Source organism: Arachis hypogaea, chromosome 16 (genome assembly GCF_003086295.3).
Source record: "Arachis hypogaea cultivar Tifrunner chromosome 16, arahy.Tifrunner.gnm2.J5K5, whole genome shotgun sequence".
Lineage (NCBI taxonomy): Eukaryota > Viridiplantae > Streptophyta > Magnoliopsida > Fabales > Fabaceae > Arachis > Arachis hypogaea.
Window position 1 is genome coordinate 25,655,529 of NC_092051.1, and position 26,421 is coordinate 25,681,949.

General features: G+C 31.4%; 1 protein-coding gene across 1 annotated transcript; it reads right to left on the bottom strand.

Moving 5' to 3' along the window:
- Positions 1-8,789: 8,789 nt before the first annotated feature.
- On the bottom strand, positions 8,790-16,949 carry LOC112758632 (potassium transporter 5). Its single transcript, XM_025807343.3, has 9 exons — positions 16,415-16,949; positions 15,905-16,127; positions 12,028-12,276; positions 11,890-11,931; positions 11,382-11,642; positions 11,241-11,293; positions 10,799-10,913; positions 10,436-10,690; positions 8,790-10,204 (listed from the first exon to the last, which is right to left on the bottom strand). The coding sequence occupies exons 1-9, from the start codon at positions 16,589-16,591 to the stop codon at positions 9,141-9,143; spliced, it is 2,439 nt and encodes an 812-aa protein (XP_025663128.1). The 5' UTR covers positions 16,592-16,949; the 3' UTR covers positions 8,790-9,140.
- Positions 16,950-26,421: the final 9,472 nt, after the last annotated feature.

The following is a 26,421-nucleotide window of genomic DNA, read 5'->3' on the forward strand; positions in this document are numbered from 1 at the left end:
TATTTATAGGCTAATTTTACATAACTGACGATTAATTGGTAATTAATTAAAATTAAATACAACATTTCAAATTTGAAGTGCAGTCTCCCTTGGTAATCGTTTCCGCCGTATGATTGTAGATATTCCCTATGATCTCCTCGTGCAATTAAAGCTATTAACTTTCCACTTTCACAACTAATCAATCAACTCTTTCGAAGGTCTTATTCATCTCTTCGAATCGAATCTTCTGCTCGATTTGGCTTACTCGATTAACAAAATAAACGAAATCTATTTCAGCACCGATTACTTTCAACTTCAAACCTGCGCACACGCGTCTTCTCGAGAGACCACACTTAACTCATTTCGATTCAACCCACTTTTATCGAAAATACTTCTTCGATCAACAAATTGCCCCTTGGATTAATGTGATTGGCTTCGATATTATTATCGAACAATAAAACACTTAATCCAAAAGACGTTAATTAGTATTATGATTTAGGTTTTCGAGTTGATTGCCGCTTTAGGTATTATGATTTATGTTTTTGAAGTTTATTTAAACGATTGAGTGAAAGTTAATTAAAGATTAAAAGGGATTAATAGATCTACTAATAAAATTTATTAGTAACATGCTGAAGTTTCTTAGTGGGTGGATTAGGATTTGAATCCTTGTTTGTTGCTTTAATAATTGAAAAAATTGATAACTTAAAGACAATTAAAGATAACAAACCAAGAAAATTTAAGTTGAGTAAAATTGTTTGTCATTTGAAAAGTTGAGTAGGGTTGAGAGATATTTGGTTTGGATGGAATTCTTGAAAGGTGGAGAATTTCGAATTTTAAAGGAGGTTTTCTTGAAATTTTTATAAGATTTTCAATGAAATTGAAAAATAAGAATGATGGGAATTGTTGTTGCAAATTTGAATGTTATAAGATTTTAATTTGATTAATTATAAGTAAAAGAATTATGTTTTTGGAAGTTTTAGCGAAATTTAATTGTTGCAAATTTAAATTTAATTCGTATGCTCTTTGAAGACATGACGACAGGTAGAGATGTCACGAATTAGCCTCGTGGTTGTGGTAGAGGGAGGGTGTCTACTGGTACTCCTGGGACTTCTCGGTTATCATCCTCTACTCCGACTACCCCTGGAACATCACAGGAAATGGGTCCAGAGGATCAGCCATTCATCATGGTCCCTAACCTCAACTACGTGGCTCCTTCTGCTGCACCACCCTCATAACCAGGAAGTCGTCCGGCCGCTTCACTAGAGTGGACTCCTCCACCACCTCTGTCTGCTCAGCAACCCACTGTTTCAACGACGATAATGCCTCCAGCGATAGACACGCGGTACCGGAATCCTCTCACGGATCCTAGCTAGATGGCCCTCCACCAGCTCCCATCGTATGGATGACGATTTGGCCTGATGGTTTGACAGCGTGAGTACTATTTTTAAGTCTTTTATATGCATACTATTTTAGTTAGTTAGTTTAATTTAGTTACACTCAATTTTCTAGTTTTAGTGAATTTAGGTTGTTAAGATAGGTTAGATATAGGTTAGTGGATTTAGGTTGTTAAGATATTTAGTTTTATATGCATACTACTTGTTTGGGAATTGTTTAGGGTTTATTGTTGAGGGATAAAGTTTGTGGCACATTCTATTTATAAATGAAACTCTGCCAAAATTTTTAAAATATCTAAATATAATTGAAGTTTATAGATTACTTCCCATGTACATAACTTCCAATTCTGAATGAGTTTTGAGTTGGGATTAGTTGTTAGAAATCTTAGTCCGAGACGTGATTGCGTGGATATAAAGTTTATACAATTCCAAAGTTGTTTGATATTTTTAAGATGGAAAATAAATTGGGAGGTTAGGATTTAGGTAAGAGATAAGCATAAAAATAATTAGGTGTAACAACTAAGGAGAAAATGCTTATTCTAATGAAAATCTAGAGTTAAAATAGTGAAAGTAAAAAATTAGGGATAAAATAGTAATTATGAATAAAGACAACCTAAATATTTCAAGAGAAAAGATTAAAAGACTCTTTAGAGAAGTTAGAGAGAAAGTAGAGCACATAATTCTTCAAAGAAACTGGAAATAAGAGACGAAGGATGTCAAGAGAAAATAAGATATAAATTAAGATTAAAAAAACCATAACAGTAGGAAGGGAGAAAGGAACGCCATGACGATCATGAGAAAAGAGAATAAGAAACCTAATGTAAAAATTGAGAATCGCCAAGGGAGGAGTAGTATTGATGAACAGACAAAGAACTTAAAGGATGAACACAAAGAATACAAAGGACAAAGATGATAGAAAATAAAAAGGTTCATAAGCTTACCAAAGACTGAGGACAATGGTCCCTCAAAGAGTAATGAAGAGATAGAGCTGAAATGCTTTCAGAGAATAGAGCTAAGTCCTAAGATGCTTATACAGCTTGGAAAAACGGACAGAGCGGACAGAGTTTGCCAGTGTGGGGATGTCCACTTTAAGAATAATTCAGTATCTGACTGACATGGGTTTGCCCATATGGTATCCATTTCTCACTGAATGCACACTTATGTTATAGCCTTATTATTACTATTTTGGGCCTAATTGACACAGTGCGCCCATGTGGCCTCAGTATCTGACTTGACATGGGTCTGCCCATGTGATACCTATGCTGACTGATTCAGTGAGAAGCTATATTGTGGGTTTTTTCAAGTAACGTCGGGTTGCGAGTAGTCAATCGACGCATGAACTCATGGCCTACACTAGAAATAGGCATGCATTATATTGGTTGCGCATTTGCACTTTTGTGACTTATGTATTATGTATTTTCTGTGGATGCTACGTGATTGATTGATCCTTTGTGCTTGTGTATGCTTATCCTCTGTAACCCTACAAAGATAGAAGACTAAGATAGAGATAAAGAGAGACACGCTATCACGGAGTGGAGAGGAAACTAGTATAAAACCTAGGGTTAAAGAACTAAAGAATGAATAAGATACGATGCTAGAGCCCTACCCTAGGATCTACGGGAATGATACATTTTTTTTCACGTTAGTACCCTGCTGAAAACTGTAGGTTCTCACTCCCTTCCCTCCACTTTTTTACAAATGGAGAATTCCATATTGATCACCACAACACGGGTACTATTCGTAGAGATTTTTGAGAAACATTCATATGAGGATCATTTCTTAGATACAACTATTGTTTGGGGAGAGCTGTGTACTCAGATGTACATCGGCTATGGTTGTCTGTTCTCCTATCCACTGTACAGTTCGTAGTTCGATCCCGACCAACCCTATGTGACTACGAGCTTGCTCAGTTCTACCCTGATCGTGACTATCATACCTTTTCACCATAGTATTTTCATGATCGGTTCCACCCCTATTCGAGTTATGTCGACTCTCAGCCCGATCCTCCATCACAGCCTCAGCCCACTCCTTCACCAGAGCCTCAGCCTAATCCATGCTAATCGACTCCTTAAATGCTCAACTCGATCCTCTGTGAGAGAAATTTGGACCGACGAAGCCTGTCCGAGCTGGATTTATTTCTTCTTCTTCTGACGAGGATCTCGATTAGGATTCTTGGACAACAATTGGCTCCGATGCAGGAGACAAAGTACTTGGTACAAGTACAGTTCAAGACAAGCCCCATGAGGACGACCGTTGACTGATTTCTCGACTGGGAGGCGACCTGAGGATAGATCATCTTTTGTTGTTAGACTTTGTTTCCCTCCTTCTATAGTATTTGTGAGGGATAGGACTTTATTGTCTTTTGCTAGTTTAGATACCCAACTAGGAGTTTCCTGAATAGACCAGATTTCTAGGAAAGTTGTATGTCTAAAGAGTCTATTATGAACTGACCTCTGGTATATATATATATATATATATATATATATATATATATATATGAATGCTGGTTTGACAATCTGTGATGACTCTCTAAATTCCTGTCATTTGATTAGATTATATTCTATATTCTTAATGTATATCCTTATCTATGAAAGAACCATATGTTAAAAAAAATGGCTAACCTACAAGACACTGATAGTGCAACAGGCTCATATGTATATAAATAATAAAAAGTCTAGAGTCCCATTGGGTCGTTACAAGAAGTGCTTATCAAGATCGGAAAAAGAAGTGTTAGTGAAATCAGTCACCTAAGCCATTTCAGGTTACATAATGGGCTATTTCTTATTATCGAAAGGTCTATGCAACCACTAGACTATATAGTAAATTAGTTTTACCGGGGGAACAAAGAAAGGGAAAAGAAGATCCATTGGGTCAATTGGGATAGAATGTATAGTCCAGAGAAGGAAGGATGATTAAATTTCAGTAATTTTAAAGCTTTTAACTAAGTGTTATTAGTAATTTTAAAGCTTTTAACCAAGTGTTATTAATTTCAGTAATTAATAACGCATTCCTGGTTTCTCATCAAATCCAACATTAATCATCAAAATTAACAATCATCATCCTTTTATAATGATCAAAATCATACTCCAACATATACAAACTCATTCAATCTTCATTCACAAATCATATACCACACACACAATTCAATCAACAATTTCTTCAGTTCATTCCTATCTTAAGGTCTATTAGCCTAAGTTTTCACGTAATATTATACATTAACTACGAGAAAGTAAAACCATACATTGGCCGATTCCTTCCTACATCCAAAACACCTCAAAAACCTCTCCTCCACAAGCTCCAAGTCTCCAATTATCAAATCAACAAGCTCAACCACCGAAATTTCATTCCAAACCACCAATTGGACTCCAATTCAACATGAAACACAATCTAATTCATATAATATCACTATAATTAACATAGGGTTTACTAATCAGAAAATTCACAAAGGTTTAATAATTTTTTAACCTTACCCATGGATTAATTGGCCAAAAACCAAAAATTTCTTCAAGCTAGTTCAATCCTAAATATCAAGACACCACAATTTTCAATGCCCAAAACCAAAAAATTTGAAAATTGAAAGGAGGAAGAGATGGGTGAGAAAATTTAAATTTCTTACAGCTTTGTTTGGATAGTTTTGAAGAGCTCGATGCGGTGGTCACGTGGCCACAAACAGTGCGGCGATCGGAGCCCCGGATTAAAAGATATGGAGGATTGAAATTGAAACAAGGGCTAGGGTTCTTATTTGCTCCCCTCACTCCCAATTTCAGCATGATTCCTTTGTAAATGAAGGGAAGAATGGCTGAGTTATGTATTTATATGGTGGGTCTTGGGTCCGGTTTGGTTCGGTCCGATCGATTCAGCCCGTTAGCTCGATTTTGGAACAAAATTTTTAAAATTAGTGTCTAAATTCGTATTTTAAATATTTTTACTTTCACAAAGTATAAAATTTAATTTCTTAATTTCTTTGAATAATAATTAATCTATTAGCTAATTATTTATTAATTACCCGAAGTTTATACCAATTTTTTGACTAATTGCAAGTGTGGTTGAAGAATCAAAGAGTTACTGTAGTGAACCTGTTATGTTACCATAATCTTACACTTTACATTGCTACTGCTACAAGAGTGTATTGAACCTGTTACTGCTATAATCTTCTGAAAAACTTTCAATGATACTGTTAGCGTTATATTGTTTGTTCATTTTTCATTTCTATAGTTGTAATTTTGGACCGAGGTATGTAGTGCTAAGCATATCTCTCTGTAACCAAGTATTCAGAGTTACATTCTTCGCGTTATTTACTAGAATGATGATCTTATTGTTTCCTGATTCACTAGTGATATTGTTAACTATGGGTCGTTAAGGGATCAGGAAAATAAATACTAAAGTATTGAATAACACACATTAAAAAATAATAAAAAAACATGTATTATATGTTTATAAATGGGTGAACCTTACCATTATGATAAGTGTAGCATTTCACCAAACACTTAGAAAGCATGTGAAAAATAATAAGATACATAGACATAAACAAGGGAATGAAAGAATAAAATAAATCATAGTGTAATCGGCAAAGGACCCAAAATCCTAAGGCTCCACCAACACTGTATATCCCAGTTGTGTGTCTCATCAACCTGCAGCAAGGTTTTGCATCAAACTTCATCATCTCGTCGTCGAAAAATCTCAAAAAATGCCACAACGATATCTTATTACTTTAGCTGACACAATTTATTAGCATCATATTAGAAGAATGAATGATTATTCAATCTAGTTACTAGTTCACTGAATCAAAAGTTCAACCGTAGTTCAATCGGAATAACCGAATTATAATAAAATAATATATAAAATATAAATAAACACAACATAATTATATTCTAATATAAAATTTAGAATTTCATTAAAATTAAAAATTATACATCAACCAAAGTGTTATATAATCTCATCCAAGTCTGCATAAGTCAAATAACAAAAGAAATATCCAAACAAGATTAACAAGTAAGCAGTAATTAGTATGTAAATAAATAACAGCTAGAACAATAAGTAGGCAGCAATAACAATAACAGCTAGGCAAATAAATTCAATAATTACATAACAAAAAAATTAATAACATCTAAAAAAATAGCAAGAGAATTATTAGCAAGAAATGAACAATTATTAGCAAAAAATTTAACAAATTAACAAGAACAATGACAGCAACAACAACAATCACTAACAAATCAACAAAAGTCATAACACAATAACTACGAGAACCGAACAATTATTAGAAAAAAATTAAGTAATCAAGAAAAATAACAGCAAATAAATTCAATAACTACAAGAACTGAACATCTTTGCAACAACAACATAACAATTAACAAGAAGAATCAGTAACAAGAAGAACAACTAACAGAGACGGAAGAAGAACAATTAACGACAAGATGCTAAAGAACTGAATCGAGTAACAGAGTCGCACAATATACCTGAACGCCGGAAGGAATGGAGCTGGAGGTGAGCAGGTCTGAAAGCGACGACAACGAGAGGCAGAAGACGACGACAAGGCAACGACAGAGCTCGCAAAGTGGCAAATAGAAAAACTCGCTGCTTCAAGCTCTGGGAGAGGAAGGGAACGCACTGTCGGAGAGGGCAAAAAGGGGTCAGGATTTTTTATTAAAAAAATGGAAAGATAGAATAGGGAGAGGGATGAGTACAACCTACCTGGACGACGGAGGAGAGACACAACTCTGATGACAGAGGGAGCGGCAACGACAGCTCTTTCAACAGTGGCAAAGACAAAGAGAGCAATTTCGTTTGAGGCAACGATACACGATACACGCGACTTGAGGCACACTTTGGAGGAGAATGGAGGTGGACAGCGCTGACGGAGGGTGGCCGGAGGGGTTGCCTGAGGTAGTTGCAGGGGAGAGAGAAGAGAGAGGAGAATGGGAGAGAGAGAAGAATGTTCTTGAAAGTGAGGGGAGAGGGCTGCGCATTTTGAATTTAGATTAGGTTTACCGTCGGATTTACCGGTGGATAAATCCGATGGTAATGCATTGCGTATAACTAAAACATAGCATTCCATTAATTGAGTTTTACCGGTCCGCTGGTGATTTCAATGGTAATGCTCGCGTCAATTTTTTCCCTCTAAATATTACTGGCGGATTTACCGTCAGAAAATCTAAATCGACGATAACTTTTTTACCCACGAATTTATTGTCATATTCGTCGATAAATCCGTTGATAAACCCACTGCTAATATCCGACGCTAATTCCAACTGTATTCAGCGTTTTTCTTGTAGTGAAGGATAGAACACTAGCAACAATGCGATGATAAACACAAAACCAAATTGGAGCATGCTTTGGAAGCTCAAAATTCACCCAAGTGTCTTGAATTTTGTGTGGAGATTGATGAGGAATTCCCTCCCAACAAAACTGAATTTGCAAAGAAGAGGTGTGAATTGCCTAGCCCTTTGTCCAAGATGTTTTCGAAGAGAAGAATCAGATATGCACTTGTTTAGGGACTGATTTCATTCAAAGATTTTGGGTTTTAACTCCTTTTACCTTAAGGCCAAAGACTGAAAATGGGGTAAGTCTCCAAACCTAGGTGGAAAATATGCTGAAAAGTCTAGATAGAAAACAAAGAGAATTGTTTTATACTTGTTTGTATGCTATTTGGAAATCCAGGAATGCTCTGGTTTTTGAAGATAAAAGGATTGATGTGTTATAAATGATAGAGCTAGCTGAGAAAAGCTCCAAGGAATTCTGCGTAGCAAACACAACCGAGATTGCTGTTGGTCTGAGCATTTCAAATGAAGTTTCGGAGTGCCAAAAGTCATGGTCACCACCTCTTCTAAACCAAATTAAGGTGAATACAAATACTGTGTTGGTAGTGAATCAGGTGGCTGGTGCGGGTGCAGTAGAGAAGGACTCGGATGGGAATATTCTTGCTGCAGCGACCTGGAAGTTAGCTTTGGAGGTGGAATCTCAAATAGCTGAAACTCAAGCTTGTGTTTTGGGTTTGAAATTAGCTAAATATTGTTGTTTTTTGGATATTGTTCTTGAAAGTGATAATGCTGAGGTGATACTAGCTCTCAAGAATAGGAAGGTGGGAGATGACTATTTTGGTTCTTTATAGCTGACTGTCTGACTTTGACACATAGTTTTAGATCAATTGTTTTTTTATATGTAAAGAGGGAAGGGTAATAGATTTGCACATGGCTTAGCTAACCTTGCTTTTATCAGTCCTGATTTGTTGTGGCTAGAAGAAGCTCCTGATCATATTTGTAACTTAGCATCATTGGATTGTCTTAGTCCTATGTTGCCTTAATCAGTAAAGATTTATTCTTTCGGAAAAAAAAAATTAAATGTGAGTGCAAATAATTACCATTTATTTTTTAAGGTACATGATAAATAAATTTTAAATCTTAGTTAAACAAATTAAAATTAGATAAAGAAGACTAAATGATATATATATATATATAGAGAGAGAGAACGAAATTAAAACATAGGCTAAGATACAACAAAAAAAGGCTTTGCCGCTAGTAGTTACAGATGTACTAGATATACATTTATATGGCTATTGACATGTTTCAGTGAATCATCAAAGACTTTTGCCCCGAGAAATTCTTAGAAACTTGCTCTGTTATATTCATTATTTGATACTTGATTGTTTTATTTCTATATATTAAGACACTAAAAAAAATTGACCTTACATGTATGATGTATCAAATGGTGAATGTGAGAGAGCAAGAGAAGGAGCAAGCGATTCCTACTAATGTGCACTGAAATATGGAGTTATATTTCATATGTCATTCCAATCTTGAGAAGTCTCTTACGAGGAATTGCCATCAACTTGTCCCCTTGGCGGAAGTTCTTTCTCAAGAAGCTGTAAGCATAGTTGACAACTATCTTATTGAGAAAAGATGAATTTGGTTGAGCCACCACCTCTGCTTCGCCTAACATATACACCACACCCTTTTCCATTGCCTTGTCTATGAACTTGACCTCATCTTCAGCACCCTGGATGGGCGGATCAGAGAAAGTGGACGACTTGTTAGGTGCCACATGAACAATGGGATCCGAGGAGGCACGAGACACAATGCCTTGATTATTATTGTTTGGAATTATTCTGCTGGAAGAATTAGCAGACCTTACTTTAGTTCCTTCCTGCAATACTTGTGCTTCTGCTTCCTTGAGTGCCATCTGATCACTACTTTCTGCTACATCAGCCCCCTCAGTAAGCATAAAACTCTCTTGTTGAATGAAGGCCTTAAGATTTTGTATTAATTGGGATTCAAACTCGATAGGATCTTCAAGTCCATCCTTGTAACCGTGCCTCACCACACAACGGAACATTCGGTACTCTCTAGGCTCGACATGGCGAAATAGGAACCTCTCCTCCAAAGCAACTCGGCTGACAGGGATGGCCTTGATCGAAACAAAGACAAGGACTGAATGGATGGATGACACACTGGCAATAAGATGAGGGAATATTGGAGGAATCCCCTGAACAAGCTCAGAGTAGAGAAGCCCCATTCCCGGAACTCGGCTTATGTCTGGGTTGACGGCCAATTCTCTTATGTACTCACTGGAAACCTTGTTTCTGAGCTCAAACATGTATCTCTCTTTGTGCACGTAATGCCAGATTCCCATTACTGTTGTTACGAACAAAGCAGAAGCAATTGGAAGAAAGCCTCCACCCGTGAATTTGGTTATCTGAGATGAGAAATATAGAGCTTCTGTGCAACCGAATACCAAAAAGAAGATAGCAACTTGCCATATACTCTTCTTCCATATCACCAGCATTATCAACGAAACTAACGTTGTTGTGATCATCATATCCCCAATAACGGCAATTCCTGTATCATCCACATAAAAAATATTTAGAATTTTTTTGTAATGCAAAGTAATATATGCAGACATTCAAAAATGTTATGTGCAAATAAAAAAACATACATTAAATCAGTCATAATAATGAATTTTTGTTTAATTTATTTCAATATATATTTTAAACAAATAACTCATTTGGTGATTGATTTTTGGTATATAGCTAACATAGTTAGATAGATATTATAAGCAAAATTAATTACCGTATGCGTGACTAATCTTTTCTGTGGTCTTGAAGGCAGCACAAACAATAATACATGCAATCATGAACATATAGTTGACCTCTGGAATATACACTTGACCCTGGTGTTTAGTAGAAGTATGCACAACCTTAACTCGTGGGAAACAACCTAGACTCAGGGCCTGCGATATGATGGAAAATGCTCCTGAAATCATTGCTTGGCTTGCTATGATAGCAGCACCAACAGCCACCACAAATGTTGGCCAATATATGGAGTCTGAATGTTCATCACAAACCACAATAATGTGACAAGTCAATTGATTGATAGGACTTTACTAACTAATGATCATAAATTCCAGGAATTTTCTCTGATCGCTCAACTTACGTGGTAGACTTTCGTAGAAAGTATTCTTCACTTTTCCAGGGAACTTCCGTAGAAATGCTGCTTGCCCAATATATGCAGCTAATATTGCAGGACATGTAATGAAAGAGAAGCTCATCTGCGCCATTAATGATAGTGATAATGATAATGTATGTTAGTGAAAATTAAATCACACTTTGCTATAATTTTTTTTTTTAGAAATACTAGAGTGCCATTATAATTTATTAATCAAAATTTTAATATGTATTAAATAAATAAATGTTTAATAATTTTTATTAGAAGAAATTTAGATTCAATAAATGTTATTATAAGTAAAATTTGTTAGAAGAGCAAACTATCCAATTTGAAATTCCTTGAAACGAATTTGAGGGTATATTCTAAAATTTAATATTAAAGAAATTGAATATATTCACAAAGACAAGTTTAAATTTATTTATTTACTTACTTGGATTGCTCGTACATTAAAGTGACCCAAGTCTGCAAACATGGCTTCAGATCCTATGATTATAAGAATTTTAATTAGAATTAAAGAACATTACAACTTAACTAACAATATTGATAAACAAGGCATATAGATGCAACTCACCTGTTATACATAGAAACACTCCACCAAGTGATAACCATCCTTGCTTACCGTTGCGTTTGAAGTAATCGACTATATATTTTGGATTAAAAGCCCGTAACACTCCAAGGTCATATTTGAATAAATTGTAGAGGCCGATCCCCCCAATGAATGCAAACCACACAAAGATAATTGGTGCAAACGAGAATCCCACTTTATCCGTACCGAATCGTTGCATCGAAAATAGGACAATTAAGATCACTATAGTGATCCCCACTACAGCTTCTGATTTAGAGGAAAAGAAAGATATATGTATATAAGTATTAATTGAAAGTTTGTAACAAATTTCAGTGAGTTTACAGGAAATAAATCTGTATCACTTAGAAGTAAATCGATAAAAACTCAGTTAATTATTTTTATGTAAAGTTAATAATTAAATTTTTTTGTTAAATAATAATTTAATTAAATTTATCAAATTATTTTATAATTCCCATTTTATTTGTAAGTTTAAACATGACTAAGGTTTAAGTACCTTGACCCAGTGACGTACTGATTCCACTTACGGCAGAAAGGACTGCATGTAAAATAATGAACAATTATGTTATATACATATCAAGGATCCATTCAATTCGAAGTTAGGAGAGGTTAAAAGCTAGAGAGAATTAAAAACCTGAAATTGAAGGAGTAAGAATCCCGTCTCCTATGACCATGGAAGTTCCTGTTATGGTTGCAAGCAAAAGAAGAATACGAGCAGTGTGACTGTTCTCAAGCATCTGCTTCAGTCTTTGGGCTCGTTTTAACTTGTTAGACGGTGTGTCCAGTTTATAGTTAGAAAGTTCTCTGTCTTCTGGTTGTTGATTTGGAACCAAACTAACCTTTAAGTGTCTGCATATCAGCGAATACAATGCAAATGCTCCACCTACACACACAAGATTTTTCTCCTTCAAATATACATACACATCTCACTTGAAATTAAATGCAAACAAAACAACAGACACTATGCGTGAATGTATTGATCTTTTTTTTTTTTAATTTATATTATAGATTAAAAATAATGAATATTACCATATTAAGCAATGTGAGATTAGTGCGACAATTATAAGTTCCTTGATTTCATAATATTAATCGTGAGTTTAAATCATGTAGATAACAAAATTATTTTTCCAGAGAGAATAAAAAATTAAAAAATGATAATCAGGATTCAAGAGAGACCAAATATTTTGTTCGGTTTAGATGTTCTGTTTTTCTTTTTTCCAAAAATAAAAAAATAGTATAAAAGACAAGTTTGGTTATTTATTTATTTATTTTTTTTATTTTTAGATTTAAAAAAACAAACCCAAAATTTTAGAAAATTTTGAAACGACAAAATGACGATTTCTATGTTTTCACTTTGGGGCCATGGCACTTTTGTAGTTTTAAAGAACTAAATTCTTCTCTAACAAAATCCCACATGGCTTTGTCACAATCCAATGGTGGCTGAAGACTTCGTTTGTTGTCAACAAGTCAACAACATCAACATCCATCTTCATTGGCGGAATTTAGTTCATGAAAAAAGGGCACATGCCCCAAATTTTTTATAAAAAATTTAGTAGTATTTTTTTAAAAGATAAAAAATAGTTCAATTGACTTAAATACTTTATTATGACTTAAAATATTTAATAAGTTTAATAAACAACACTCTTTTTATCTTTAAGTTCAAATATAAAAAATGATATTTTTATTTATTTAATTTAATATTATTTTATATTTTACTATTTATTTAATTTAATTTTTATATGATAAAAAATAATAGAATATTCAATAAATATTAATATTATTGTATTTGTATAAATTGATAAAAAAAATTCAATAAATATTATAAATTTTAATATTTGTCCTTCTAACTTCTTTTTTACATATTTTACAGGATATATATTCAAATTTTTATATAAAATAATAATGAAAAATCAAAGAATTGATACATTTTTAAGAGAAAGGCTAATATTTATGAAGGAGAACATATAATTTTTACAATATCAACACATGTAGATAGTTCTTCTACTTTAATGAATCACGAAAAAAGTGAAATATATCCTTCAAAAGTTTAAAAAGTTATATCTGGTAACTTTAACCTTAATTTTTTAGAACGAGATCTTGAAAAACGGCTTTAAATTTGATAATATTATCCAAATAAGAGAGATGAAATTAGACGAACTTATCTTAAATAAAATTTATATCAAAAATATTTTGACAATTATTTTCTATCTAGCTCTCCCAAAATTTTGTTTCAAGTTCCGCCATCTTCATGTTGTTCACGTTCATAACTATGACTCTATGAGTTATGAGAATTATTATTCTTCTTATGATTGGTCATGTTACCATTAGATATTTTCCTTCTCTATTTAGCACTAAGAGTTAGACCTATAAAGTAAGGATATTTTTTTATTTATTGTGATTTTTTATCTTAATAAAAAAAATTAGACATATTTAAATAATTTAAATATTATCACGTATTAATGTGTTTAACGTATATTTTTTAAATAAATTTAAAAATAATATATATTATTAATTATTAAAATAAAATATAAATATTTTATATAATTAAAAAATTAATTTATATTTTAATATTAATAAAATATTAAAATATTATTATAATTTATTAAAAAATATTTCATATTTTTTATATAAATAATATTTTTATATTTTATAAAAATTTTAAATTTATGTATTCACATATTTTATATCTTATCATGTCCTGTATCTATACTAGTGTTTATAGAACTATCCATTTTCTCCTTTGATGCTTGAGACTATTTATTATTCAATTTTTCAATCAATGGCGGTGTTCAACAGGATAAACATGACAAAAAGTTGGAAAGATAATCAGATTTGGTTGAGTAACAACTAGTGACTGACACGGGAAGGTTGTTTAGTGTCATGATTGATTTATGGCGAGCGGTGACTTTGTTGTGACATGTACGTGCGGTGGTGTGAAAAGTGAAAACTGAAAAGAGAAAAGGGTAGGTGGGGTGTGAAAAGATAAAAGGGTAGGTGGGGGCAAGAAGCAAGTGGAAAAGTGTATAGTAAAAGTGGAAAACAAACAAAACAAAAGTTTTCAAACATTGGAAACTGAAAATGGAAATAAATCTTGAAGATATCAAATAGAAAACGAAAATTGGAAATGTTTCTTAAACTAAATATGCAAAAAATTTTTATGGTTTTGCCGTTTTGCTAATAATAAAAATATAATTGATTTGGTATCTAAAAATATTTGCTTAATTTATTAAAAATTAAAAAATAATATTTAATTTTAAAAATATAAAAATAAATAATTATTAAATATTTAAAATTTACTATAAAAATTAAATTAAACAAAAATTACTAAATCATAAATACTATAAAATTCACTTAATATAAAAAGGAAATGATTTTTTAAAGAATCTGAAATTTGCTTATAAGTATTTAATGCTATTGAAATTTTTAAAATTTTATTTTTTTTCTATAAATTTATTTAATTTTATATTCTTAACAAATACTTGAACAAAATCTATATATTAAAAATATCAAAGAATCTTAAATAAATATTTTTAATTGACGCTTATTAGTAATATTAAAAAATATATATTACGTGTATAGCCAAAAAAAAAATACTGAAAAAATGAAATAATTTTCTGTCTTTAATTCACACATAAAGACAAATACAAAAGAGAAACTTTTCTGCTTTAATTCCACATAAATGAGCGTTTGAACTTTGACCAATTTATAGATTTGGTACATGAACTTATGAAAGTTACTCGTCAACATAAAATTTCAATTTCACATTCAGCAGTAAAATACATCTTTTCTTTCTATACATAGAATAATTTTATGAGGTTTAAAATTGATAATTGTCACTTGTTATATTTTTTAAAATTGTATTCTTTAATTTTTTCAAGAATAATTTGTAAACAACATACAATAAAGAGTAAAGACTGGTATTATCAAATTAGAGATGACTCTCTTATATCTTCTAGAATTTTATTAATTTATCCTATCTGTGACGTTTTAATTTAAACTATTTTATATTTATATTATACGAGGTATATCAAAGCTGTATAAAAATTAAAAAAGGATCAAATATTGTAATTTGTAATACGAAAGAAGAATGAACAGGGACGCGAGCTAAGACTATCAAAAAGAAAAACAAGCGAAAGCTAACAAAGCGTGATTTTTTTTTTTTTTTTAACAAAGCGTGAATTTATTAGCGAATGAATCTCGTACCTTTATCTATAATCTAACAAAATACAAATTACCATTATCATTGATAGATAATAAATTAATAACAAAGTAACAATAAAGCACATAAACTAACTAATGCATTTGATAAAAACAAGAATAGATCGCTCTTGGCCGTCCGTTTTTGAAGTAATTAAAATAAAATATTAAGAATTAATGATGAAAAAATTTTGACACCAAAACTAACAATAAGAATCAATTAAGATATTTCTCTCCTACATAACCAAAATAAATAATAAATAAATAAAATAAAAAGAGAGCATATAGGAGGGAAGAAGATCAGAAGAGGTTACCGTTGCCGTTGTCATTAGCCCATAACACAATGAAGACGTATTTAAGCATAGGAATGAGCACAATAGTGTAGATGATTAGGGATAAGACACCAAGAACATCATCATTGTTTTTTATTCCATCAGTAAAGGTGCTGGCATACACATACAGAGGAGATGTTCCAATATCGCCATAAACAATTCCTATACTTTGAAATGCCAAACTCAACGTTGTTCTCCAACTCAACTGCCACGTTAATTATTTGTCATCATTAAAAAGTTAACTATAATATTAAAAAATTAATATTTTTTAATTTTATTTTATATTTTAATTAATATTAACAATTTTTTTATAATTAATTTTATAAAAATATATTCGTTATAAAATTATTAAATAATTGAATATATTTAATTAAAAGTGTTTAACTGAATTTTAATGTTTTTTCTACGATAAAATATCTTTTTGCAGAAGTATTTTTTTTCACCTAACATTCTCTTTCAGGGGTAGTGAGTAGTACTTAGTAGTTAGTATACCTTAGAGCCATGGCTGCCGCTGAGAGAAACTCTTCCAGCTTCTAAGTTGAGAGAATCTACGCGGCGGAGCTTAGCCCAAGACACCTTTCGGTCTTTGAGCTTATTGTTGGTTTCCACGGCGGTGGCCACCGTCTCCGTCTCTTCCTCTATGCCCATCCGATCTGCTTCCACTGACATATTTATCGCACTGCTTGCACAGTTTCCCTCGCCTGCGTTATTTATTTATTTTGTTGTAAATAAATAGAGGGATTGCTGGGTTTTGCAGGAGATGTTCAACTCGCATTTCGCATCCTCCGTTTTTATAGGCAAAAAAGTCAGATCTTGCTGGCTCACATACATTTCCACATATTTTTTAATCATCAATAATTGAACAACTTTATAATAAACAAACACCCCCGCCTCCCAGAACACAAAGTCTAACGTTGACTTTAACTTGCCATATGTATTATGAAGTCACTGGTTTGGTTTACTGCATATTCCAATAATGGGAGATCAATTTGAAACTGAATCATTTATTACATGCTGCGTCACTCATGGATTATAGTAGTACGTCTTTGAAGTTAAAGAGTTACCATGTATAGACAAATTCCGCGTGGCATTAATTATATATTATTGAGTTAACTGCACTTGCAATGCAAGTTGCTTTTACAAGTCTGAAAATATATGTAAAATTTCGTGTATCTAAAAGTAGCGCAACAATTTTATGCATATTTTATTTTATTATTATTATTATTATTATTATTTTTTTACCAAAGATATGAAATTTGAATCCGCAATTTCTTAATTGAGTATGGGGAGACTATGCCATTTGAGTTATAACTCATTGGCTTATGCATATTAAATGTGTTATATCTATATTAATGATTAGATTTTATTAAATAAAAAAAATTATTATTAAAAAGAAGAATATTAATAAATTTTAATAAATATATATAAAATATTGTAATACATAAATAAATATTTTTTAATAATAATATTTTAAATAATAATATAATTTTTTATTTTTAAATAAATAAATATAAAATATATTAACATAAAAATATAAATATTTTTTATTAATTTAAAAATATTTTTTTATTTATTTTTTGTTAACAAAATTTAAAATCGGGAGGGAGGGTCACTGACTCACTGCCCCCCTTCAACAGTAAGAAGTAAGAACCTCCGTCCCTGGTGACCTTTTGTCACTGTAAGTATATATTATTAGTTCAAACATTCACAACCTTTTATGATTGATGACTTTTCAAACCAACAAATATAATGGTTCATATATAACCGTTATTATTTGAAGTATCTCAAAATAAAATAGTTAATAACTAACCGTTTACTTAATTAATATTAATAATATTTATAATAATATTATTAACATTAATTTTTTAAATTTGTAGATACCTTTTAATCTCCTACTATTTACAAAATTCAAATATCATATAAGTATATGTATAAATAATATGTCATTAAGATTAAATATTCTTTTAGTATAAATTTGAGTAATACCTCAAATAGGTCCCCAAGAAATTTATCATCCGACAGTTTTGTCCCCCACAAAATTTAACTAAGATGGTAAATTTTGTGGGAGACAAAACTGTCGGATGGTAAATTTCTTGGGGACCTATTTGGGGTATTACTCTATAAATTTTTTTAAAATTCTAACAAAGTAATAAGTGTCTAATTGATTAAATCTAAACTTCATATATTAGTATAAAAAAATCACACACATTACTTGTACCTTCTAAGTTCAATTCAAGAGCCTATAATTTTAAGCACTTATATGACCTTGTACTCATCTTGATTTCATGAATATTTACGAGAATAAAATTTCTTAAAATTCTTGATTAGAGCGGCACTACCCTTATATTCATATAGGTGGAATCTTTTGATAAATAATATTATCAATTCATTAAAAGCTTCAAATCACCCTCCTAATTTATTTAGGGTTAAGTACGATTTTGACTTCTAAAGTATAGGCTGAAAATTTATTCGTTCCCAACTTTTTTTGCACACAAAATCATCCCTGAAGTTTAACTTGATTTTAAAAGCGTCATTTTTACTTAAATTTTAAAATTTATTACCAAATTATCCCTAACTAAAAAAATTATAAAATTAAAAAAGAAAAGAAAAAAAAGAGAAAGACAATGGACGAGAGGGAGAAAGGGAATCACGGGGAAGGGAAGAAGAAAAAAGGGGCCGGGGAAGGGAAAGAAAGGAAGAGCGAGAAAGGGAGATGGTGCCGGCGAGGCTTGGAGCCGCCGTCGTCGTCAGGAATCAGAATCTGTAGAAGAGGAGAGAGCTCGCGAGGGAGAGAGGAGACGCGAGCCAATGACGCACTGAGAGAGGAGGACGAAGGAGGTGTTGTCCCGTGCCTGGCCGCTACGCCTTGCCGCCGTTAAGGAGCTCGCGAAGAAACAAAGAGAAAAAAAATGACCAGGGAGAAGAAGAGGGGTGCCTCGTCGCCGTCGTGCTCTGCCACTGCTGCCGCTGCTACTGACCTTGCCGCCGCTTCGCGTCCTCGCCGTTAGTCCCCACCGCTGCTCTTTCCTAGGCTTTTGATTCTACTTTTGATTTGTTGATTTTGCTAATTACATTGTTGATTCTTCTGCTCCTGTTTCTTTTGTTAATTACATTGTTGATTTATTGATTTTGTTAATCACATTGTTTCTAATTATGATTATATTGATGTTGTTAATTTTGATTCTATTCTGATTTCATTGTTCTTCTGCTTCTATTTTTTCAACTTCTGAATTTGATTCTGATTTCATTGTTGTTGCGTTTATGATTCTAATTCTGTTTCTTTGATTTCATTGTTGCGCTCCTGATTTCATTGAACTTCTGATTCCATTGTTCTTCTGCTTCTATTTTTTTATTTCTGATTCTATTTTTTATGTTTATTACATTGGTTCTGCTTTTGATTTTATTGTTGTTGCTACTGATGTTGTGATGAAGAAGAAGAAGAAAAAGAAGAATAGAAACTGAGTATTTTGGTGAAGAAAGAGAAGGGTATTTTGATTTGAATGGTGATTTTAAAACCAAGTTAAACCTTAGGGACAATTTTGTATGCAAAAAAAAAAGTTGGAGACGAAAAAATTTTTTGGCCTATACTTTAAGGACCAAAATCATACTTAACCCATTTATTTATATAGCACTAAATCCTATACCTTAGTGCTCTGGTTGTTAAATAACTTGATATTACCCATTAAATTTCAAAACTAATAATCTATTAGAATGAGGTTAGGTTTCTATTATTTAACAACAATAGGTTTTAATCTAATTTTAGTAGTTATATCTTCAATTTTATCCCTTGACAATCCTTTAGTAAAAAAATCTGTTAAATTTTCTTGAGACCTTACACAAGTAATGGTAATTACACCATCCTCTATTAATTACCTTACAAACTGATATCTCAAATTTATATGTCTAGACTTTCTATTATTAACTTTATTTTATACTTGAGAAATGATTGATTTACTATCACATAAGATTGAAATGACTATCATTTGTTGTGGCCACATCTTTATATTATATAACAAATTCTTGAGCCATTCTACTTCTTTATCTACGGTTGATAAAGGTACAAACTCAACCTCCATAGAAGAAGGTGAAAAGCACGTTTTTTAAGCCCAATTTATTGCTCCACTACCTATGGTAAAAATTCATCCTGAATGAATTTGTTATGACTAAGATTTGTAATCCAACTTGCATCAGAATAAACTTTCAAACTGCAAAATAATCACTATAATATAATTCAAAGTTTATGGTTTTCTTGAGATAACCAAGAACTCTTGTTATAACTTTTCAATGTTGATTGCTATACTTTCCTGTAAACCTTGATAATTTGCACATAGCAAATGTTATATTAGGTCTGATGTAATGCATTGCATATATTAAATTTTCTATAGCACTAGCTGAAGAATTATTATGTGTTCATAACACACAGTGGAGGAAAAGAAAGTAATTTTAAAGATCTATTTTGTACTTGAACTTTATTCAAATAATATGAATCATATCTAAATATTTGAGTACACTAGTAAAATAACTTTCTCCTTTGATGGTATGAAGGCACTATACGTATCCACATCGAGACCAACCTTTACTATAAATTTTTTTATTAATGGATATCTGGTCTAAATTGAGAAAACTTCTTTGCAATTCTTTGCCCACCATAAAATTCTTCTCCAAAAATTATGATAACATATATTTGTGTATGTGGAGGTAAAGGAATAAACCTCTTGTATTAGTCTCAATTCCCTTTACTCTTGTCTTTATATATAGTATGAGATTGTTATTGATTTTAAATTTAAATTGTTTAATTCAAATTTAAATCATATCTTATTTCAAATTTAAATCTTATCTTATCTTATCTCAAATTGAAATCTTATGAATCATATCATATCACAATTCAATTTAAACCAAAATCGAGTAAGATCTCATCCAAATTTAAATTCAAATTTAGAAACAAAATAACCAATTATTCTTGATTCTCATTATCATATTATTATTATATTTTTGGTTCCAACAAAAAATATAATAATATTATATTTAAATTAATATAATTATTTATTTGATCAAATTAAAATAATAGTTAAATAATTCTTTAGCCAAGATTAGAATACTCGTTAGTGTGTGACCCCAAAGGTTTAACACTATACAGGTAGTAAATTAGTCATACCAAACTTATTAATCAAGGTTGGCATCTAGCAACTCTCATTATCGATCTGATAGTATGAAGTAATATATTTTTACTAAGAACCCGAGAAAAATAAAGTATACTTCCTTCCATCTTTTCACCTCTTGGTTAACCCTTAGAGTATGGTTTAATTATCAACTCTAACTTGTTACCATTATTATAACGAACCGTGAATAACTTAAGAAACTCATTCTTCATCCATTCAATCTCCTTGGCCAAGGTTTTATTCATTGTAACCATTATAATCATAGAGCTCAAACTTTTTACTGAGAGTTGATGGATTTTGTATTGACTAATCATTAATCCTACAAGTATTTAAATCATATCTAATGTCCATTCAACTAGCACCATAGGGTATTAGGTATTCGGAATCAAAGTGTAATAAATACATTGTTAATTGTTATGATAGATGATGAGATATTTTGGAGGAAAAATAAATCTCTCCCAAAACACCCAAAACTAACCGGCAAGTGCACCGGGTCGCATCAAGTAATAAAAACTCACGGGAGTGAGGTCGATCCCACAGGGATTGAAGGATTGAGCAATTTTAGTTTAGTGGTTGATTTAGTCAAGCGAATCAAGATTTGGTTGATGGTTTTGTGACTTGCAGAATTAAATTGCATTGAAGTAAAGAGAACAAGAAATAAATTGCTGAAATGTAAAGAACAAGAAATTAAATGGCGGAAGCTTAGAGTGCAAGAAATGTAAATTGCGAAATCTTAAAGTGCAAGGAATGTAAATTGCTTGAAATGTAAAGGGGATTGGGATGTGGATTTGCAGAAATTAAACAAGGAAAAATTAAATTGCATCAAACAGAAGAGGGAAAGGAAATTGGGATTGAAACGGATATAAAGCAGAAAAGTAAATGAATATAGAAAGCAGTAAACAGAGAAGTGAAATGGGAAATTCAGATCTCAGGACCCAGAGACTAGAAAAACAAGTCTAGATCTCAATGCCTTCCTAGATCCAACAAGAACAATTGCAAGGAAATTGTAAATTGCAAAGAAAAGAGATGAGAATCAAGTAACAGAAACGGAAATTCAAATTCAATAAATAAAGCAGAGAGATCCAAGATTGAGATTGAAACAGAATTTCTTCAATTCTCTAATCCAAGATCCAAGACAAATGTAATTAAAATTGAAAGCAATGAAAGCAAAGAAATTAAAGTTCAAAAGCTCTCCGAAAACTCTTATGAAAATTCCAAAAGGAAAGCTCTCCGAATAACTTGAATTCTATCCTATTTATACACTTTCAAAAATGATCTTCAAGCCTTGAGTTGGGCCTTTACTCTTGGTGGAATTGGGTTGAAAGAGGCCTTGGTTGATTGCTCTTGAAGTTTGAAGAAGAACCAAAGTGAACCAATTGAACCGGGTTTGAGGTTAGCAAAAGTTGGACCAAAAGTTTGAGCCAAAGTTAGGGGTCTAACTTTGACCCTAACGTTGGCCTTGTCTAGTGTGCTTGTGGTGCCAACGTTAGCCTCCAAGTTAGGGGGCTAACGTTGGCGCAAACGTTGGGCCCTCTCCCTTATGTTTTCATGTGCCAACGTTAGCCTCCAAGTTAGGGGGCTAACGTTGGCGCAAACGTTGGCCCTTCTCCCTTATGTTTTCATGTGCCAACGTTAGCCTCCAAGTTAGGGGGCTAACGTTGGCGCAAACGTTGGCTAGCCAGGGAGGAATTCATGTGCCAACGTTAGATGGCCAGGGAAGAAATTTCAAGTTCCAACGTTAGCCTCCAAGTTAGGGGGCTAACGTTGGGGCTAACTTCTTGCTTCCTGGTTCAATTTCACTTATTCCATTGTCCTCTCTTCACTCCTAGCCATTCCTCTTTGCTTCAACCTTTCTCCAAGCTTTCTTCACCTATCATTAATCAACCAAACTCATCAAAGCTATGCTCAAAATCATGAGATATTCATTCTTTCATAATATGCAACAAATATAGCATAAAACAAAACCTCATGAAATGGCATGAATTCATATATGGTTGGTTCAATCAAGGGAAACATGAAAATCTACTCAATTAGCTTGCTTGTAGCTCAAGAAAGTGCATAATTCTAATGAAAACAAGAGAAAAAGACTAGCTAAAATAGGCTAGGATGACTTGTCATCAATAGATGCAGGTCAAAGAAACTTTAGTACCATCTCCATCTTGAGAATATTTTATTGACAAATATGTTATAATTATAACCATTAGAAATTCTTAAAATGAGTCAGTTCAATGGTCATGTATCTATGTACACCATCTATATATAATTTAATAAAGGAGATCTATTAATCTTCATCAAATAAAAATTATTATATATATATATATATATATATATATATATATTGATATTTCTGGATTATTAATGTCCTTTTAATAATCATATGATTAAGAACAATTTAGATTAAATTATAAAAAATTTATCTCTCAATATTATGATCATGATCACAATTATAAATCTCTAAATTTAATCAAGGACCTTATTATATTAACCTTTTAATTGAATAATACATACACTAATAATAACAAATTATTTGACACATGATATATTATATTGTGGTCATACTATTTATTTCTAACACTAGCATATTCTAATTGTACTATGAGTATCTCTATATTTTTTTTAATTTAAAATTAGAATCATATGGTATATTGGACTCTTTAATTGTAAGATGATTAAACTTTTTTAATACCGTTTTGATATAATGAGATTGACTTAAAATAAAGCCAATTTTATTCTTATGCATTTTTATTCTTAATATTATATCAACTTCATTCAAATCCTTCATCTTGAATTTAGAAGTTAGATATTCTTTCGTTACACGAATTCCTTCTAAATTTGTTCCGATAATTAACATATCATCAACATGTAGACAAATGATTACTCCATAATCCTTAGTAAATTTTGAGTATATATATTTATTCGCATTATTATGTGAGAATCCATTTAATAACACCACTGCATCAAACTTTTCATGTCATTGTTTAGCCGTTTGTTTTAAGCCATACAAAGACTTAACTAATTTACAAACTTTCTTTTCATTTTCAGGCAACACATAGCCTTCTGATTGCTCCATATAAATTTTTTCATTAAAATCTTTAGTTAAAAAAGTTATTTTAACATCTATTTGATATATATAAAGCTTGTGAATGGATGTTACTACTATAAGAGTCTTATAAGAGTCTTAATAGAAGTCATTCTTATCATCGGTCTATAGGTATCAAATTAAAATAGTCTAGACCTTTTTTTTGGTCTAAATATCTTGGCCACTAACCTTACTTTAAAGGTTTGTAATGAACTATTAGTGTTATACTTTCTTCTAAATATACATTTACATTTCATAGGATTTGTTTCTAGAGGCAAATCAACCAAGACTCAAGTATTGTTTGATAATATTGAGTCAATTTTATTATTTGTTATTTTTTTAAAAAAGCAATATCCCTAAAAGCCATTGTTTCTTTGAACGTTTGAGTATCACCCTTTATGTTTATCACAATAGGAATCTTGTTTAATTTGTTATAGAATCTGTAGTTCCTTCTACTAAAAAAGTGATAGTTTGAGAAGAAATAAAATTTAGACCTAAGTCCTTTTCTTTTCTCACTTCAAACTATTCTTTGATTCAATTAATTCTTTGTCACTTAAAGGTTTATTATTTTTTGAAGAATTAGTATCATTTTGGGATACTCTGAATTAGAAGTTGAATTATTGATAAATTTATTTTCTATAAATTTTATCTCTCTTGATTCAACAACTACATTAGATACTAAGCCTAATATTTTATATGTTTTAGAATTTTGAATATATCCTATGAAGGTGCCTTTTATGACTCTTAGCCCCAATTTAGTTTTCTTTTGATCATGAACTCGATAAAACGCTAAACACTCCCACACTTTTATATAATTCAAATTAGGTTTTCTTCCTTTTCATATTTTATAAAGAGAAATATTTCTATATCTTGACGGTATCCTATTATGGATATAACATGCTGTCAATAATGTTTCACCCCACAAATTATAAGACAATTTTATATTTAGTAACATTGAATTAACCATATCCACTAAGATACGGTTTTTTTTTTCCATCAAACCATTTTATTGCGAAATATATGGAGTAAAATTCACAAAAGTTATCAAATTCATTAGAAAATCTATAATTGAATTATCTATAACATTGAGACTTAAACATCTCACCAATCGCTTGATCAGTCCACAGTCAGAATTCTTTTAAGTTAGGTCTTGGACGACCTCAAAATTGTTGAGCGAGGAACCCCTTTCTCTAACTCCTCCTCCAGAAGCCCATCAAAGGTAGGCGCGCAAGTGCACACACATACGCACGCAAGCGCGTACTTTATCTCGTGTGCACGCATCGAACAAGAAAGCTACAAAATAGTATACCCTTTAAAGAAATGACCGCCGTTCTTTGTGGTATGTTTTAGGGTTAAGGCGCCCAAAATTCTCTTATTACTAAATTTGTACCTTACACTTGGTAGGTATATATATATTATGGTCCTTTTATTAACCATTCCTTACTGCCAAACTAAAAGTTACTACCCCTTCGAACCTTATTTCTTACTACGAAGAACTTTCCTCTTCTTATCATGCATATTCTCTATTTTTATTTTATATTTTTTAAATATTTTAAAAATTTTATCTTTATTTTTAAACAAATATACATAAATAAATTTAGAATAATTACCAATAAAAATTATAAAATATATTTTTCTTCCTCTAGTAATATTGTCATTTAATTCACAAATATCACTATGAATCATTTCTAATAAATGTGTATTTCTTTCAACTTTAGAAAAAAATTTAGTAATTCTGGATTGTATATAAATATCACATTTCTTTTTAAAATTCTTATTACTAAGATCAATATAGTTATTTTTATGCATATATTCAATTGATTTGTAATTTAAGTGTGCTAATCTATTATGTCATAAATCACAAGAATCAATAACATACAAAAAAAATTCATTTTATTATCAATATTAAGTTTAAATATGCTTTCAGTATATTATCATTTTCCTATGAATACATCATTCTTAAATAAGACCACTTTATTAGATTCTATTAGAACTTTAAATCCTTTTTTTATATAAGAGACTAACATAAACTAATTTTTTTCTCAAATTGGGAACATGAAGTACATTTATTAAATTTAATTTCTTTTTAAATGTAAAATTTTATTCCACAATTCTTTGACCACAAACTTTGGCTGAGATGTCATTACCCATTAAAACTTTTCTGTTGTTCACTTCTTCATATGTTTTGAATTAGTTGCGATCATTGCAAACAAGAACCCCAGAATTTCACCACCATTCAATTTATTTTTTTTTGTGTTGCC